Source organism: Cyberlindnera jadinii, assembly GCF_001661405.1.
Source record: "Cyberlindnera jadinii NRRL Y-1542 unplaced genomic scaffold CYBJAscaffold_4, whole genome shotgun sequence".
Classification (NCBI taxonomy): domain Eukaryota; kingdom Fungi; phylum Ascomycota; class Saccharomycetes; order Phaffomycetales; family Wickerhamomycetaceae; genus Williopsis; species Williopsis jadinii.
In genome coordinates, this window is record NW_017963655.1 from 348,723 (window position 1) to 364,744 (window position 16,022).

Genomic DNA, 16,022 nt, shown 5'->3' on the forward strand with positions numbered 1-16,022 from the left:
CTGTGTACTGCTGACGATATATAACACGGGATACTCCTTCTTGCTCTTCACTGTATACTCCCTGGAAAGATGATAGAGGGATTAGAAGGAAAGAGGGTGAAAAATTGTTCCAAGATGACGATGGAAAAACTGTGCAAGAGAGAAGAGACGTCCCCCAAACTTTCCCGAAACAGCTGGCCTAGTATCCTCCAGCTGGGAATAATTCACTGGGAATATGTGTCAACGGTGAAGACCACTGGACGCTGGTGGACAGCACACCCGAAAAGTCCGTCTAGCACGAGGACAATCGATGCTGTGGTGTGCTGGACAGAGGCCTCAGCAGCGTGACTTAATCCTCCAGAGAAGGTCCCTGCAGAATTTTATCGGGGGTAACACCTGGATTGGGGTGTACAGGAGGTCGGTGATAGTGGAGATGCCGGGGCTGTGGTGGGTGCGTGGTGTTAACACCTGGTCCGGTATGCTGTTGTTGTGGTGGTTACAGTGGTGGTTACAGTGGTGGTGTTCCACTCGTGTGAGTAGACGGTACATCGTGTGTTCCGGTGGGGTCTATCTGTGTGCTGTCAGCGAAGGGTGCACTAGGTGAAATGTTACTGGAGAGGGTGTAGTATTGTGAGTGCGTGGCTAGCACTGCTTCTTACGTATGCGATGCCGGGCTACGCTGCTACCTGCTGTTGGGACCTCTGTCCTTGAGATCTGTGCCGTCTGATTACTTATTGCTTGTATAGTGGAGTCTTTCACTTCCGGTGCTGGTCTCGTCTCTGTGCCTGTGCTCTCTGCGCTCACCATGGCTATGCCTTTCGCCTCTGCGCTCACCATGGCTATGTCTTTCGCCTCTGCGGTCATCATGTCTATGTCTCTCACCTCTGTGTCTCTCACCTCTGTGTCTCTCACCTCTGTGTCTCTCCTCTCTGCGCTCACCATCTCTGCGCTCACCATCTCTGGACCTATGCTCCCTACTGCGTGATCCATCCCTACGCTCTTTCAGCAGCCTCAGTCTCAGAGCCTGTTGTTGTCGTATCTTAACCATGGGGTCATCTCTGCTCATACTCAGTTCCTGTTGCTGAGACGGAATCGACGCTCCATGGTCTTGTAACTTATCAAACCCTTGTTTAAACTCTTTGACCTTGGCATTCACAATCAATTGATCGATCCTTTTCTTGCCCAATAGGTACTCGTCATCGCCATCACCACCGTCGGCTGCGCCCCCGCTGCCAACCTTAGACGTGTCGTACATCCATTCAACCCTGTCTTGAACCTTCTTGCCACCGTTGGCATGTTGTAACCCCCGAAGCTCAGCAAGCTCCCTCTGTTTACTAATCTCCTCTTGCCTCTCTTGAATCTTCTTACGCTCAGAAAGGGCCTCCTGCTCAGCTTCCCATACTTTCTTCTGGTTCTTCAACAAACCAGGATGCCACGACTTCTTGAGATTGAGATTACCAGGCGCCATCGTACTGTATCCACTTGTCAACGCTCTTACTCCGTTTCCTTGTTGAAAGAAGCTCTAAGCTTGCTCATCGGCTCCATTTGTGCCATCGGAATAAAATTAGCATCACATCCAAACACCAACAGACCATCTCGCAATCGCCTCGTGATAAGATGATCAACTTCTATGGGAAGATGATTTGACGGGCTCTACAGCAACAGAAATAGCAAAGTATACGACTGTATTGACATTATATAGATACAGACAGGTATAGTCGACATCTAAGCTGAAAAAAAAATAAACAAAAAAAAAAGAAAAACACAGTGATAAGAAGAAAAGGCCAGGGAAGGGTTGAACATACAGTACAATTCCTGAAGTACCCGGGAGTCTATTGATACACTTGCAAAGCTTATATCTATCAAACCGATGGGCACTACACCACGTAGCACAAGAGCCGATTCCACTCCCTGAACAGATATCCACCAGGGTCAGTTTAGAAACCGTGGATCTTGATGTTCTTCTTTGGAAGTGCCAACTGGGTTGTCAAGAACTCCATAACTTTGACTCTTTGATCTCCTTGCAATTGGATAACCTCACCAAGCTCATCGTCCTTGACAATGTTACCGTTACAGGCAAAGTCCTTCTTCAAAACCTTCAAGATTCTCTTCAAATCGTACTCATCTGGAACACCTTGGACTGTAGTTAACGTCTTACGACCGTTTCTCTGCTGAATACGGATGTGGATGTAGTTAGTTGGTTGAGTGTCGTCGTCACCAGTGTCGGCGAAAGGATCGAATGTGTTCAAGTTCTGAAGACTCATATAAATGTGACCGAGTTTGCACTGAAGAACTAATACTAGAACAACTAAACAAATACGTTGAAGTGTCTTCTAGGACAAGGGGAGCGGGAAGGAAGAGAGAACGAGAGAGAGAATTTTGCAGTCGAAGATGAGCCCAAGGAAAAAAAACAACAAACAAACACAGCACAAAGCAAACATCCGTACACCGGATGGTGCTTGTGGCAGGGTAATGGCATAAACTACGAAAGCGTTCTGAAACGAGGAAACTACCATATTTGGATATTTAATTTGGGTTTTCTCCCCTGCGCCGCCTACGATCGGTACACGGATTTTTGTCTCGAACCCCTCGGGAGAAACGATATTTCACTCAGATTTGTAGATTTAAAGGACAGGAGCGCTCAACATCGCTATTTTACACACAATTGACACGAACAAAAGAGCCTGATTCCCTTTGGCGTGTGCTAACAGTGAGTGCCCTTTAGCTGCTGTTTGATTGCCACACAATTGAATCATACCATGTGGCTTGAAGGGGCGCCCCTGGTGTTGATCACTCCGCTTAGTCCTCCGTTATATCCCCTTTAAAATTTCCCCCTTGGGAGTTATATGGTGATTCAATTGTGTACGATTTGGCAACAGGGGGAACGTACTAACAATAGAGAAGAGATGTCTAAAGTCATTTCTGATTCAGAGCTGGCAACGAGTGTTAAGAAGGCGACTTCTGTCGACGAGACTGCTCCGAAGAGAAAGCACGTCAGATGCTGTATCGTCTACACATGGGACCACAAGTCTGCGCGTGCGTTCTTCAACCAGCTGAAGTCTTTACCAATCCAAGGCGATGAGGTCCAGTTGTTCAAGGCCTTGATCACTTTACACAAGGTGCTGCAAGAAGGCCATCAATCGGCTTTGAAGGAGGCGATTAAAAACATGGACTGGATCGATAGTTTGGGTAGATCTGTCCACGGTGATGGATTCAAAGGGTATGGCCGATTGATCAAGGAGTACGTCATTTATCTCTTGAAGAAGTTGTCCTTCCACAGAAACCACAGGGGTTTCAACGGAACTTTTGAGTACGAAGAGTACGTCTCTCTAGTCACCGTGGAGAATCCAGATGAAGGCTATGAAGCAATCTTGGATTTGATGGCTTTACAGGATTCTTTGGACGATTTCCAAAGAATGATCTTTTCAAGCATCTCCCACGATAGAAAGTCTGAATGTAAGATCTCTGCTCTGGTTCCATTGGTTGCGGAGTCTTACGGTATCTACAAGTTTATCACTTCTATGCTGAGAGCGATTTATCGCTCAACAGGGTCGGACGATGCCCTCGAACCTCTAAGACAACGCTATGACTCACAACACTCAAGATTGTTTGAGTTCTACGCTGATTGTTCCTCTATCCGTTACTTGACATCTCTCATCACCATTCCAAGATTACCTGAAACACCACCAAATTTGTTCATCACTGATGACGATGATAACAGCAGCGTTGCAAGACCACAGTCTCGTCAAACTGTGGAAACGAATGAACCAACTCCGGAACCTTTATCTGCTCAGCCAACAATGGCACCGTTCCAACAGCCAATTGCAACACAACCAACAGGTGTTGACTTTTGGAATACTCAGCAAAACGTCTACGAAGCTGAACAGGCTCGTCTTGCAGAACAGTATCAGCAACAGGCTTTGGCTCAACAACAAGCTGCTGAACAGCAGAGAATGCTATTCGAAGAACAACAGAGACAACAAGCTGAACAACAGAGATTGGCTCAGGAGCAATTACTCAGAGAACAATTGCAAAATCAGGCACAAGGACGTGTTGCAGAGCTGGGACGTGATCTACTCACAATGAGACAACAGTATGAGAATGATCAATTGTTGTTGCAGCAATATGATCAAAGGGTTAAGGCATTGGAGCAGGAAATTGCCACAACCACGGAATCTGCAACTCAGCAGATTGGTTCAAAGGATGAACTCATCAACAACTTACAAGAACAGCTAACACTGTGGAAGAATAAGTACGATTCTCTGGCTAAATTGTACTCGCAATTGAGACAAGAACATTTGACGTTGTTGAACAAGTTTAAGAAACTTCAACAGAAGGCTGCTTCTGCACAGGAAGCTATAGAACGCCGTGAGAAGCTAGAAAAGGATCTAAAGTCAAAAAATGTTGAACTCGCCGGTCTTATTAGAGAACGTGATAGAGCTAGATTGGATTTGGAGAAATTCAAAGGTGGTAAAGACAACGAAGTTGATCAGTTGGAATTGAAAGTTAGAGACTTAACTCTGAAATTAGACGACGCTGAGAGATCCCAGTCTTCAAACTTGTCATCTATCTTTGCTCAACACAAGAAGGAAATTGATGAACTTCAAAGCAAGTTAGAGCAACAATCTCGTTCGATCCATCCAGATCTGGAACAGAAACTCAAGGAAAAGGAGGAAGAGATTGAAATCATGCAACAGACAATGGATGATGCATTGGAAGAACTTGCTGCTGCTCAAAATTCTAATGATGCAGCGATTAATGAACAAATTGATGACGTTTTAATTGATCATCTGACCAAGTTGACATCCCTTGTGGATGCTATCTTGGCTTCTGGTATCAAGCGTATCCAAGATGCACTTTATGAATTGGATTCTCCAATGCAAACTGGTAATCAAAACTCATCACCAGAGTATCTTTTATCCGTCATCGAAAAGGGCTCATCTGCTGCGACAGATTTCTGTACTTCTTTCAACGATTTCATCGCCGATGGTCCAAATGGCGATCATTCTGAAATCATTAGATCGCTCAACGAGTTTACCAGTTCCATCAACGATATTTTGATGAACGTTAAAGGTATCGTAAGGCTGGCAAAGTCCGATGCACAGGCTGATAAATTGGTTGAAACTGGTAGAGCTACTGCAGAGGTTTCTGAAGATTTCCTGATCTCTTTACTATCGGACGTATTAGAAGGAACCGATGAGGAGAAGACAGATGTTGTGATTAATGGAAATGTCAAAGTCCAAGAGAAGTTACAAATCTTGACAGACTTAGCCGATGATTTGGCTCCAAGATCCACTTTAAAGCACGTTTCTGGTGACTTGGGAGAAGTGGTTGATTCTGAATTGAACAACGCAGCAAATGCAATTGCGTCAGCAGCCACTCAACTTAGTGGGTTGTTATCGCAGCCACAGGATGCTTCAGTCTCGAAGATTGATTTCGATATCAACAAGGCTATTCTTTCTGCAGCTGTTGCTGTTACCAATGCCATTTCTATCTTGATCAATGCAGCTATCGATACTCAGAATGAAATCGTCGCCCAGAACAAGGGCTCAGGAACAAGAGCTCAGTTTTACAAAAAGCACAATAGATGGACCGAAGGTCTTATTTCAGCTGCTAAAGCCGTTGCTGCTTCAACAAAGATTTTGATTGAGACTGCAGATGGTGTTTTGAAGGCTAAGAACTCACACGAAGAGTTAATCGTGGCATCCAACGAAGTTGCTGCAGCCACAGCACAACTAGTTGCTGCTTCAAGAGTGAAGGCTACATTCATGTCAAAGACTCAAGATAAGCTGGAAAATGCCTCGAAGACTGTGACTTCAGCTTGTAGAACCTTGGTTACCCAAGTTCAAGATATCTTGGATAAGAGAGCAAACGGAGGATCCGATGAAGTTGATTACTCTAAACTCACAAACCATGAGAATAAGACAATGGAAATGGAACAACAAGTTGAAATTCTAAAATTGGAAAATGCATTGAATGCTGCTAGAAAGAGATTGGGAGAGATTAGAAAGTATGGTTACAGAGAAGGTGATAGCGATGAAGAGTAGGATATACCGGCTGTATACGTGATTATCGTCTTACTGATTCGATATATCTTGAAATCACATGTTCAACATAAACATATAAGTTATGAATGTAGTGTTTATTTTGATATTCTTATCATGCACCCGTCATGTACTAGTTATATGAGTTATCTTTTAAGTTTGGATCAATATTCTCATCAGGGTCGGCTAAAAAAATACTGAAATCACTATCAGATTGCATCACATCAACAATCCTATTGAAAGGGGTATCAATAGGAATCTCATACTGGCCCGCAGTTAATACGGAGGTCAACACTGAATGTGTGGCCATACTGCGACTCCAGTCGTTTCTTTCACCAGTGAGACCATCTTTGACGATTAAAAACCAAGAAACAAATGAGAGGCATGGGTTAAGTTTTCTTTGAATATTATATTCAGCAGCATATCTGCTCCAGCTCTCGTTTAGCTCCTCATTTTCGGCCCAAACCTTTGAAAGCACTGTTGAGAGTTCTCTTTGCGAGTCGGGCGCAAAGATGTCTTGCGTATAAAACGCACGGAACGCCATGAATCCATTGATTGTTCTTTTTGCCAGACTTTCTCTGCCTGTGTCTTCTTTAGACTTTCCAACGGATGAGACCACTCCTGTTAATCTTTTAACCCTTTTTTTGGGTGGGTAATTCTTGGGAATAGTTTGAAGAGATCTTAAATGGTCGAGAAGTTCTTGCAGGTATAGTGGAATAATGGGAGGATCAGGTAGCTCACTAACTGAAAACGTGATAAATTGTGTTGTCTGCACTTGGGAACACGAGGTCTCATTTTGAGGGACAACGTTCTTACTATGGGTATTTTCAGTAACATACTTACTTTGTCTTATACAAGATCTTTTGGAAGCTCTAAACTTTGAGAAGCTTCCTATTTTGTCTTTGAAAATGCATTTTGAGTTCAGCTGAGATCTCTTCCCCATGATCAAAGTCTTTGAAAAGTGGTAAAACCTATTTGGTCCTTCTTCAAAAAATTGGTCAACAGAAACATAAGGTTAAATTAGTTTATATCAAACAGCCAACAGCTCTTTTATTAATATACCCCCCGGTAGAGTCCTAGCATGTATAAGTGTAGCCTCAAAAACTTTCGCTTGGAATATCAGTTAAGTTCCGAAAATTTCCAATCCTATTTTTGCTAACTAGGCAATCCAGGACAATTGATAGATTCATTTTATAGCGTACAGGCAGTATTAGTCATTATGTATGCGTAGGCAAAGGTAATATAACACCAGTAATTATACTGGCCTGAATCATGCTGTTCAACAATATAATCCATTGACTCAATTACACAGGGTGCGGATTGTTAAGTTATATGTGTTTTCCTGGTGCATGAAAATCAGCAAGCTCAATCTACAAAAATGTCGGTAAATTTGATAGTCATCACACAGAGGTTTGTGTATACCTTAACGTGATCTCCTAGACTAGTAAACTAGAGTCCTACGGAGACAGAGAAAAGAATGCTACATACAGTCGAAGAAATACACACAATAATTTTATGATTTGTCAAATTAAGGTCTGAAATTGATCAGAAATGGGAACATATAATCATAGTAATAGCTAGTCATCTCAGTTTTCTACCAGTTCATGAATTGACTCTTCTCTCTAGCCAGTGATCAGTGTAATAAAAGTGATATTCCATTGAAAAAGTAATACATAGAAATAGTGATCTTTCATGGTGATGACTCATCTAAGAGATCACATAACTCATTTGAGACAAGGCCGCCTCGTTCTTTTCGTCTATTTTCAACAAATGTTAGAAAAAAAAGATCAAACAGAAATAAGATCATTTGACTTACCTCTTATTAGAAAGCCTAATGAAAAGGGTCAGTATGAGAAGATGGATGATTGTGTTGTTGTGAGTATAATATCAAAAACATACCAGTTCTTGATTTGAATCTTCGAAAGACCTGTTTCGCCCATCAGGGACAATAACATGGAATCACTGAGATATGGTCGGTCACAGTTTTTGGAGTACCTATCAAGGGGTTAGTTATCAGTGGGGTTTGACTCAAGAAGGATAAACTTACCATTGCTCAAGCACTGCGACTTTGGATCTTTCAAGTCTTTTGCGTTTCCCGATGAACGAACCATTTTTGTTCATCATGTCCTGAGTAACAATTTTAAACAGCATGGAATCAGAATCAGAAGTAGAACTAAGATGTCTTAAAAATCTGTTAGTTTCATCATTCAAGAACTTTGCCTCCTTTACAAGAAGCAACAATTTTCTTGCTTGGGCATCTACGTCAATGAAGTAATCCCTGTGCTCCTCTAATAAATCAGTTTGCTGGGATTGAACATCAATAAGTCGCTAGAACGTCAGTATGCGAAGAGCACATAGTCAAAAAAACATACTCACCTCCATGATTATTGACAGCTCATCGTTGAGATCTTCAGAGTGGAAATCTGGTGTCGTGCGTAGAAGATCCAACATTTGATTAAGGGACAATTTGATTGATTCAATACTAAAGCGTAGTTAGCAAAGCTAAAACTTGTTCTCAATCCTTTTTCATTACCCTGGTATAAGGATTGATTAAAGAACAACTTACTCCTGTAAGAGCTGTTCAGGATCTCTTCTTTTTGATCCGTCAGAAAGCAATGAGGTGATTGAACACTTATCCTGAATCGAAGAGTTTTCCATAACTGTTCTGTTTAAAGACAAAGAGAGGTTATTGAGAAATGGCAACCTGTTTCCGTTTCGAAGTTTGGAGATTACATCTTAAGTTGTAACTTCTAAGTTATATGTTCAAGTTGCAGATATCGCGCTAATGTATTTTCGATTGGTGCGTGGCCCAACGAAACTTACAGAACTGTGGTTCTTTTGGAATTTTGAGAGATATGAAAGCTACGATTATTATTATATCATTCAAATTAATAATGAAGTCTTGAACTTATACCTGATCAATACTTTTATATTTACAGATATTGTACTTTGGTAAATTGTCAATCTGTATAATAAGAATAAATTGTAGAATGATGTGCAATATAAGACTTTAACAAGTTCCAAGTTGCAAGTAAACTTGCAGCTTGTATGGGTTTTACAGTAATTAATCATTTATACCGTTAAATCCTAACACCATATGCTGCTCAGCGTCAGAGGCTCAAGCATGAAGCTGTGTAATAAACGTTGATATGACTCCGTTAGACCATGTCTCTGACTCATGGCTCATGATTCACATACCATAGTTTACTTTCAATCTATTACTTTTTTTTTCTTTCTTCGTTACTAGATGTCTTCACCCCTTCGCTATATACGATACGATTTTTTTCGTATTTCCGGAAGTTAAATACAGAAATGTAGTTTTCTGTTAACAAAATCATATGGGTTTTACGTATTAACTACAGTTTTTAATTATCCGGCACACAACAAGAATTTACAATTCGACTGACCGATATCCAACAAGCCTGGATCTAAAAAAAGTCATATGATACAATATACATGGTACATCATGTACAATCACTTTTGTATTTGGTAATAAGATAAATCTATGCTCTTGAAAGTAATGCTTTCGTATAAGATTTGTTTTAACTGCGTCACAAGTCTTAAACAACTGGAAGTTCTACATAATTCATGAAACATATGAAACAAAGTTCTGACTGTAAACAGTGGATAGCATGTAAAAACGACATATCTCGAAACCGGTTTGTTGCTCATTTGGTGAAAGCCATTTATCACTGAAATGAACCTTTGACTGATAACGAAGAATAAAGCTCATGTATTGGCTTCCAGACGGATGAGGACATTTGATTCATAAGATATGCAGGAACATTATTTTTACCAGCTGAGTATAGAATGAAATGAAAGAGGTGAGATGAAAACGGAGAACTGCGTTGTTCTCAAATACATGACTTCAAGGTACTGATAGCTGCAGATATTATGGATCACATAATTACCAACTCAAAAGATGACACATCAAAAGATGACACATCAAAAAATGACATATCAAAAAGACAAACGAAACAAAACCATGCGATGAAAAGGCTTAAACCGTGTATTTAAAGGGGATGATATCCTGTTTCAGTTGCTGATTCACTTTTTATTGTGTCCATAAGACAGTCATAGTTGAAAAATAAGCTAACTAACCATACCTTTCACAAATGTCGAAGCAACGTATGCTTGCAAAGGTCGTCTTAAATGATGCCAAACACACAATAAGTGCACTCTCTCAGGTTAAAGTTACACCTCCTGTTTTCACTCGAGAGTATAATGATATGGGTAACGGTAGAAGCGAGATCATTAAATCCTTGATTGATGACTTGGTGAAGGATATCTCACGTGTTAGTATCGGCATCCAAGCTTTACAAGTTAATTTGAACTTGGATGTGTCTCCAATTCAATTTTCTACAAGACCTGTTAGGAAGAAAACATTGTACAATACTTGGTATAAAGATAATTTTTCGAACTGTAAAGAGGAGCACCCAGAATGGGACGCTACTAGAATCACGAAGAAGCTTGTTCGCGATTGGAGGGAGTTCTCCGATGACGACAAGGAAGCTTTGGAGATCGAGTATGGTTTCAAAAGTAAGACCGAATAGTTTCCTTCTATCTGGTTGATTGATTTGATCTTTTTATTCTGGATTGATTTCACGTCTGTCCAATAGCCACTGTTTCGCTGGTGCATATCTACTGCCAATTCTGAGAATTGAATACTCAAAGAATAGTTCAGCTCATATTTGATTGTTGTTACTGGTACCATTGGGACCAAATAAATGTATACTTCACGGTCACGCACAAACGAGAAGGATTCTCGTATTTTGTATTGATGTTCAGGGTACATCCTGTCATCGTAATGTGTTGGTTATGTTAAGATTATAGATGTAACGCTATCGTTTTTAGTCAACATTCAGAATTTTTACGCTTCAACCCCCTTGGAACATTTTCAGAATCACTTAGATCTAAAGGTTCACTAGCGTCTGATTCCATCTCCTCCTCCAATCCGTCTCTTTGGGCCTCTGTATAGTACAGAACAGCACTTGGGAAGATATCATCTGCAAACAATCTTGCAAAATCGTCACCGTTGGGGAATTCCTTACCTGGTTTTCTCCCAGTCCAACGGAACCAACCAAAGAAGGATTTCATACCTGCTCTATAGTTCTTCTTCCCTAGTGTTGTCTTCTTATCAACAACTTTTGAAGGGTTAATTGAATCGTAAGACTTTGGCCAGATAATCTCAGTGTTCGTGGAAACAAGTCTTTCCGTCTCTTCGGGCATCTGACCATCTTCATCATCGCTAAGGCTACCTTTCTTTCTCTTCTGCTCTAGTATTTGCAACTCTTCAGGGTCAATCACCTCCTTCTGGAATCTCTTTGTAACTGTCTGGGCTGGGAAGTCGCCATCTTCACTCTGCTCAAATTCAAAAGTTATACTGAACGTTGTTGGATCAACTGATTCGTCAGTAGAGGTGGATGCATCCCAGGAAACATAGATGTCCTTGATCAATTCCAGGTATTTGAAGTCCTGTGCCCTAACGTAGTCGGCAAACTCTGGATGCTGTGAGAGCACAATGTGCCAGAACTTATCAATTGCCTTTGTATACTCCCGTCTCTTCTCGTAGATCTTGGACACTTTCTTGAGACGTGTGATCTCTATCGGTACACAGTTAGCTATGCGAATGCCCATGTTCTCATATAATTGTGTGAAACTTACCAATGGCTCGTTCAGTATCTTCGAGTTCTTGTTCAACCTCAGCAAGGCCACTGAGGGCCTTCTCCACAACCACACTGGCCTCGTGTTAGTACAATTGACTTCACATATCGCCGGCAGTGGACTCACGTATCCTCACTGTTCTCAGCCATTGCGTTGTCCGAGTTGGTGAGCTCTTTTGGTTATGTCTCATCGGTGCGTTCCCTCCGTATAAATTTTTCTTTCCATGCTTGTTCGCAGGGAATTCGGCTACAGCGATGAGCTACATCAAGCAATGATGAGCTCTATACGACAGTTCATGGGATGATATTACCAATTAACAACGCAAATAATCTCTATGTATACAACTATCATGTCTTTCTCCCTCTTCTTGTCATCTGTGGCATCTTGAAAGGAACCTTGAGGGAAGCAATCTTGTACGAAGAGGCTGCAGCCTTAGGGATACCAAACGCTTCAGCTTCAGCGACAGTGGCATTTTTAACAACGGCACCTAGAGCCTTGAACAGCCCAACCAGCCTTGAAGGTTTGAGCGAGAGTTCTTGTGCCAATGGCGTAACTTCGATAAGGAATCCGTTGATGTGGAAGATGGTGGCCAAGAGATAACACAACAGCTTATCCTCGTGGTGTGGATCAATGGTGAAGCCTCTATCCTTGGAACGTCCGAATTGACCAGGTCTTGAGATCGCAAACTTCTCCAAGATCCCATCCATGAGCACCTCTGGTGGGTTGTTCAACTGTGATGAAAGAGCATTCTTGTTTGAAATACGTCTGTTCTGGTACACACCCATGAGTAGAGAAGCGTAGTAGATGAGCTGCAATTTTTGCATTTGTGATTCATCGCTGATGGTGGAGAGCTGTGCCTTGAGGAATGGTGATTCTTGATATGGTAAGAGTTCCAATCTCTCTTTGAGTTCCTTCTCCTTGAGTATAGGACCCGCACGGATGAATTGTAACTCTCTCTTGGTGATGATATTCTCCACCGGGTAGATATCCTCCACAGATCTTGCGTCGACATTAGCAAGTGGCGTTGGTCTATCGTCCAACACAGTTTGATCGAGCTCCTTTCTGGTTGGCAATGAGACGGTACTCGTCTTGACAGAGTCGATGATATCAGCTTGAGAATCTGCAAGCTTCTCCGCGTCAATACGGTTTCTCTCCAGGTCAGAGATGGCCTTCTTAGCCTTCTTGGTACCAAAAGCTTCACCAAGCGCGTTTCTTTGCACGTTGAAACGCACATTGTTCTGTCTAACCTTAGGCCCTCTGATGCTCTTATGCGCCTTTGAAGTGATAGTGCCCAGGAGAACAGGAGCCTTGTACAATTCAACAGACTTCTTCACAGGATCGTACACCGCGATGGCATATTCGCTGGAGTCGCTGGCATCGTTCGATGGCTCGCCATCGTATTCCAACCGCTCATTCTCACCGTGGAATATCACACCTTGGTTCTTCTTGTTCTTGTAGAGATCGAATTTGGCATCAGCAGGGACAGTAAACCCGTTGAAAAAGGTGCCCACAGCTAGCGATTGAGCATCGTTATACTCTGACACCTCGAGATCAACGTGCTCGTCTCTTTTTCTCTTCTCTTGTACCATTTTTAAAGGTATTCTACCACCCAAAACAGAAGTCATGTTCTTTTCTACGAAAAGCGGAAAGTTTTGAGCAGACAAATTTTTTTTACGCGATGAGGGTCGGAATTCACAGCCCGGAAAAAATCTGGCCTCGGAACTCACACTCATGGCCTTCTTCTCTTCAATGTTGATGATGGTGAGTATCTGGCTCGCTTTCCTCAGCGTGGAACCCGTTAGACGAGCTCGTAGTGATGGAGCACCTTACGAAGAAGTCGTACTATGAGCTGCTCGGCGTTGAGCCCAGTGCGACGCTGGCTGAGATCAAAAAGGCGTATAAAGAGAGACTGCTTAATAGCCATCCGGACAAGACCCAAAGGACGACCAGAGATAACATCGTTGTGGAGCTGAAGACGGCGTATAGCGTGCTGTGCAATGACGAAGCCAGGCGAGAGTACGACGACGAGGTACAGCGGAGGTTCCAGAAAAGTGGTCTTATAAGCTCTGGCGAAGGGCTTGATGTTGTCACCTTGGACGATTTTGTATGCGATGTTGAGGCCGAGGGTGAGGACTCGATAGCAACGTTCAGGAAGGACTGTCCCAGATGTACTGCTCAGGACGGGTTTGTGCTGACTGACAATGACCTTGAAGACAATGGCACGCCCGATGGGATGGGTGGATACGAGATCATCCTCCAGTGTAGTGCATGTAGCCTATGGCTCAAAGTTCAATATTACGAAGACGAAGAGGAGGAATAACACGTTTAATAGACAGTGATCGTTAGAAATGAGGCCCAGGTGTGTCCAGATACTATGTACAATGCTTTATAGACCGACTCTATGCTTCTATTAGGTGGATGCCCTCACGTGTTCTTCAGCAAGAACAGCGCTGAGGGCCTCAGCCATGACCGGGAAGTCCGTCATCAGAGAGATGTGACCCAGTGGAGACGCCAGCTTAGCAACGACGGGGAAATCACGACGCTCTGGCATGAGCCATTTATGGTGGACAACACCATCACCTGGTCCGTAGTAGAAATCGTCGTAGTCTCCTTCGACGATTCCCTGTGGACCATCCACACGACACCCTCTCACTGTTGGAACCTCATTACCGTAAACTATAGCCAAAGGTGGATAATTCTTTGTCTCATCGTAAGCCAGTTCGTCCAAGAACTTCCTTGTGCGCTTCAAAGTTCTCTTGAGATAATCAAATGAGTCTTCAAATGACGTTTGATACGTCTCAGGCTCTGACCTCGACAGAGAAAGAGATCTCTTCATCTCACTGATCTCAAATATTGGAGACATTGGCGTCCTTGGACGCACGTTTTGATCATCCTTCGTGGCCTTTGTCTCTTCTTCCTTCTTACGGTCTCTGCCAACGAGAGGCGAGAGGTTATAATCAACCCATGACTGCGGATCAAAGTAGTCCAAATTGTAATGCTTGTGGGTCTTGCGATCGACGAAACAACGTCCATCTTGTGGGAGGAATACAAAACTTGATCTCATAAAGAAGTTGGCCTCAGCAGTAAGGATCTTTGAGCTGAACAAAACGCTATCACCAAACCGTATTGGGCCCAGGATATTTGGACACATTGCAGGAACACCAACGTAGATCAAACCTCTGAACAATGATGGATCTTTTTGCATTGCATGGTGAGCTATGAGACCACCCATTGAATGTGCAATGACTATAGCACCTTTCCTCTTGCCGTCACTCCCAGGTTTATTACAATCCAACCCCTTTAAGAATTCATACAGCTGCTCAGAGCTTATATCAGAGGATAGTCTCCAATCATAGCCAAAGGTATGAACCTTGGTTTTACCATTGGTCAGTTTGGCCTTCAGCTTCCTTGAGATGTCCACTGGACCAACATGTGTCATCATATCATCCGAGTAGATCTCCTCCTGAGCCTTAGCCTCATCCTCGTCAGTTGGTCCAATCAACAAGTTTATCTTTCTAATGTTGAAACCAGCACGCAAGGGAATCCACACCCTCTTGTTGGTCTTTCTATCCCGAAGAATGCTTCCTCTGTAGCCACCAAGAATCACAACTTCGCCTTCGATATCGTCCCAAACGGACGATTCGAGCCTCTTCTTCTCTTCCCTTGGCAATGATAAGTTAACAGATGGTGTCAACGCCCTCTTCATGGCTCTAAACCTGGAGCTGTCGATTCCATGGCTGTTCTTGTACAGATACGCCTCCTCCTCAGTGGAGACAGAGATCTGTCTCTTCAGCTTGTTTTTGATCTCCTCTCTCGTCAGCATCGCATCCAGCGGGTAGTCGTCAGCATCGTTATTCCCAATTATGGGCAGCGAGCCCTTGAGGTGCTTTATCGAGGGCAGATGCGACAGCGGGTTTCCTCCAAACGGCAGGCTGAAGTTGAACACCTTGTGCTCGTTCTTAAACGACTTGTTATCCAAGTCCTCGGTGGTGATCTCCTGTCCAGTGTGATTGATCTCGTACTGCTCATCATCCGACGCTGACTGCTCGTCATCACGCTCTTCAAGAGCCACTGCGGAGCCACCAATAATCGACGACGCGGTCTTCAGGCTCACACTGCTCTCCTGGTCGTCGTCAGCGTCGGGGACGAACTTCTGTTCGCTCCCCATGGAGAGCTGATCGAAGTTCTCCGACAGATCATCGCTGCCGTCCATGACGGCCTTCATATCTTCCAGCCTGTGGCTTCTGGTGACACCCATTTCACGCGTATTCGAGCACTGGCAACACTGGCAACAGGCAATAGGCAACAGGCAACAGGTAACACTGGCAACAGCCT

At 43.1% G+C, this 16,022-nt stretch overlaps 11 protein-coding genes across 11 annotated transcripts; 4 read left to right on the top strand and 7 right to left on the bottom strand.

Annotated features, from left to right (window-relative positions):
- Positions 1-368: 368 nt before the first annotated feature.
- Positions 369-1,639, bottom strand: CWC25 (U2-type spliceosomal complex subunit CWC25). The gene is made up of 2 exons (XM_020217340.1): positions 832-1,639; positions 369-801 (listed from the first exon to the last, which is right to left on the bottom strand). The coding sequence occupies exons 1-2, from the start codon at positions 1,445-1,447 to the stop codon at positions 707-709; spliced, it is 711 nt and encodes a 236-aa protein (XP_020071297.1). The 5' UTR covers positions 1,448-1,639; the 3' UTR covers positions 369-706.
- CYBJADRAFT_166959 (uncharacterized protein) lies at positions 405-584 on the top strand (the record flags this gene model as incomplete). The annotated part of the gene is made up of 1 exon (XM_020214705.1): positions 405-584. Exon 1 carries the CDS (start codon positions 413-415, stop codon positions 581-583), a length of 171 nt encoding a protein of 56 aa, XP_020071298.1. The 5' UTR covers positions 405-412.
- Positions 1,640-1,732: 93 nt separating the features above from the next.
- SUI1 (translation initiation factor eIF1) lies at positions 1,733-2,323 on the bottom strand. Its single transcript, XM_020214706.1, has one exon. The coding sequence runs from the start codon at positions 2,241-2,243 to the stop codon at positions 1,917-1,919; it is 327 nt and encodes a 108-aa protein (XP_020071299.1). The 5' UTR covers positions 2,244-2,323; the 3' UTR covers positions 1,733-1,916.
- A 562-nt stretch (positions 2,324-2,885) lies between these two features.
- SLA2 (Sla2p) lies at positions 2,886-6,026 on the top strand (the record flags this gene model as incomplete). Its single annotated transcript, XM_020216838.1, has 1 exon — positions 2,886-6,026. One exon carries the CDS (start codon positions 2,886-2,888, stop codon positions 6,024-6,026), a length of 3,141 nt encoding a protein of 1,046 aa, XP_020071300.1.
- A 130-nt stretch (positions 6,027-6,156) lies between these two features.
- Positions 6,157-7,063, bottom strand: CYBJADRAFT_189367 (uncharacterized protein; the record flags this gene model as incomplete). Its single annotated transcript, XM_020217341.1, has 1 exon — positions 6,157-7,063. The coding sequence occupies exon 1, from the start codon at positions 6,964-6,966 to the stop codon at positions 6,157-6,159; it is 810 nt and encodes a 269-aa protein (XP_020071301.1). The 5' UTR covers positions 6,967-7,063.
- Positions 7,064-7,551: 488 nt separating this feature from the next.
- On the bottom strand, positions 7,552-8,769 carry CYBJADRAFT_201347 (homeobox domain-containing protein). Its single transcript, XM_020217568.1, has 6 exons — positions 8,590-8,769; positions 8,400-8,505; positions 8,071-8,351; positions 7,923-8,018; positions 7,840-7,854; positions 7,552-7,780 (listed from the first exon to the last, which is right to left on the bottom strand). Exons 1-6 carry the CDS (start codon positions 8,679-8,681, stop codon positions 7,714-7,716), a joined length of 657 nt encoding a protein of 218 aa, XP_020071611.1. The 5' UTR covers positions 8,682-8,769; the 3' UTR covers positions 7,552-7,713.
- A 1,147-nt stretch (positions 8,770-9,916) lies between these two features.
- Positions 9,917-10,726, top strand: CYBJADRAFT_71620 (HMG-box domain-containing protein). Its single transcript, XM_020217887.1, has one exon. The coding sequence runs from the start codon at positions 10,139-10,141 to the stop codon at positions 10,574-10,576; it is 438 nt and encodes a 145-aa protein (XP_020071302.1). The 5' UTR covers positions 9,917-10,138; the 3' UTR covers positions 10,577-10,726.
- VPS75 (Vps75p) lies at positions 10,442-11,836 on the bottom strand (the record flags this gene model as incomplete). The annotated part of the gene is made up of 3 exons (XM_020217097.1): positions 10,442-11,626; positions 11,688-11,761; positions 11,814-11,836. The coding sequence occupies 3 exons, from the start codon at positions 11,834-11,836 to the stop codon at positions 10,878-10,880; spliced, it is 846 nt and encodes a 281-aa protein (XP_020071303.1). The 3' UTR covers positions 10,442-10,877.
- Positions 11,837-11,973: 137 nt separating this feature from the next.
- RPA49 (DNA-directed RNA polymerase I subunit RPA49) lies at positions 11,974-13,294 on the bottom strand. Its single transcript, XM_020214707.1, has one exon. It carries the CDS (start codon positions 13,274-13,276, stop codon positions 12,035-12,037), a length of 1,242 nt encoding a protein of 413 aa, XP_020071304.1. The 5' UTR covers positions 13,277-13,294; the 3' UTR covers positions 11,974-12,034.
- A 159-nt stretch (positions 13,295-13,453) lies between these two features.
- Positions 13,454-14,223, top strand: JJJ3 (Jjj3p). Its single transcript, XM_020214708.1, has one exon. The coding sequence runs from the start codon at positions 13,504-13,506 to the stop codon at positions 14,005-14,007; it is 504 nt and encodes a 167-aa protein (XP_020071305.1). The 5' UTR covers positions 13,454-13,503; the 3' UTR covers positions 14,008-14,223.
- Positions 14,098-15,855, bottom strand: CYBJADRAFT_125558 (uncharacterized protein; the record flags this gene model as incomplete). Its single annotated transcript, XM_020212603.1, has 1 exon — positions 14,098-15,855. One exon carries the CDS (start codon positions 15,853-15,855, stop codon positions 14,098-14,100), a length of 1,758 nt encoding a protein of 585 aa, XP_020071306.1.
- Positions 15,856-16,022: the final 167 nt, after the last annotated feature.

Excerpts from the sequence above, each read along its gene's own strand:
- CWC25 (XM_020217340.1), bottom strand. The coding sequence starts at position 1,447 with ATGGCGCCTGGTAATCTCAATCTCAAGAAGTCGTGGCATCCTGGTTTG. Across the intron at positions 802-831 it reads TAGACATGATGACCGCAGAG|GCGAAAGGCATAGCCATGGT; the intron begins GCGAAAGACATA and ends GTGAGCGCAGAG.
- SUI1 (XM_020214706.1), bottom strand. The coding sequence starts at position 2,243 with ATGAGTCTTCAGAACTTGAACACATTCGATCCTTTCGCCGACACTGGT.
- CYBJADRAFT_201347 (XM_020217568.1), bottom strand. The coding sequence starts at position 8,681 with ATGGAAAACTCTTCGATTCAGGATAAGTGTTCAATCACCTCATTGCTT. Across the intron at positions 8,506-8,589 it reads CCTGAACAGCTCTTACAGGA|TATTGAATCAATCAAATTGT; the intron begins GTAAGTTGTTCT and ends ACTACGCTTTAG. Across the intron at positions 8,019-8,070 it reads GTCGCAGTGCTTGAGCAATG|GTACTCCAAAAACTGTGACC; the intron begins GTAAGTTTATCC and ends ACCCCTTGATAG.
- CYBJADRAFT_71620 (XM_020217887.1), top strand. The coding sequence starts at position 10,139 with ATGTCGAAGCAACGTATGCTTGCAAAGGTCGTCTTAAATGATGCCAAA.
- RPA49 (XM_020214707.1), bottom strand. The coding sequence starts at position 13,276 with ATGGTACAAGAGAAGAGAAAAAGAGACGAGCACGTTGATCTCGAGGTG.
- JJJ3 (XM_020214708.1), top strand. The coding sequence starts at position 13,504 with ATGGAGCACCTTACGAAGAAGTCGTACTATGAGCTGCTCGGCGTTGAG.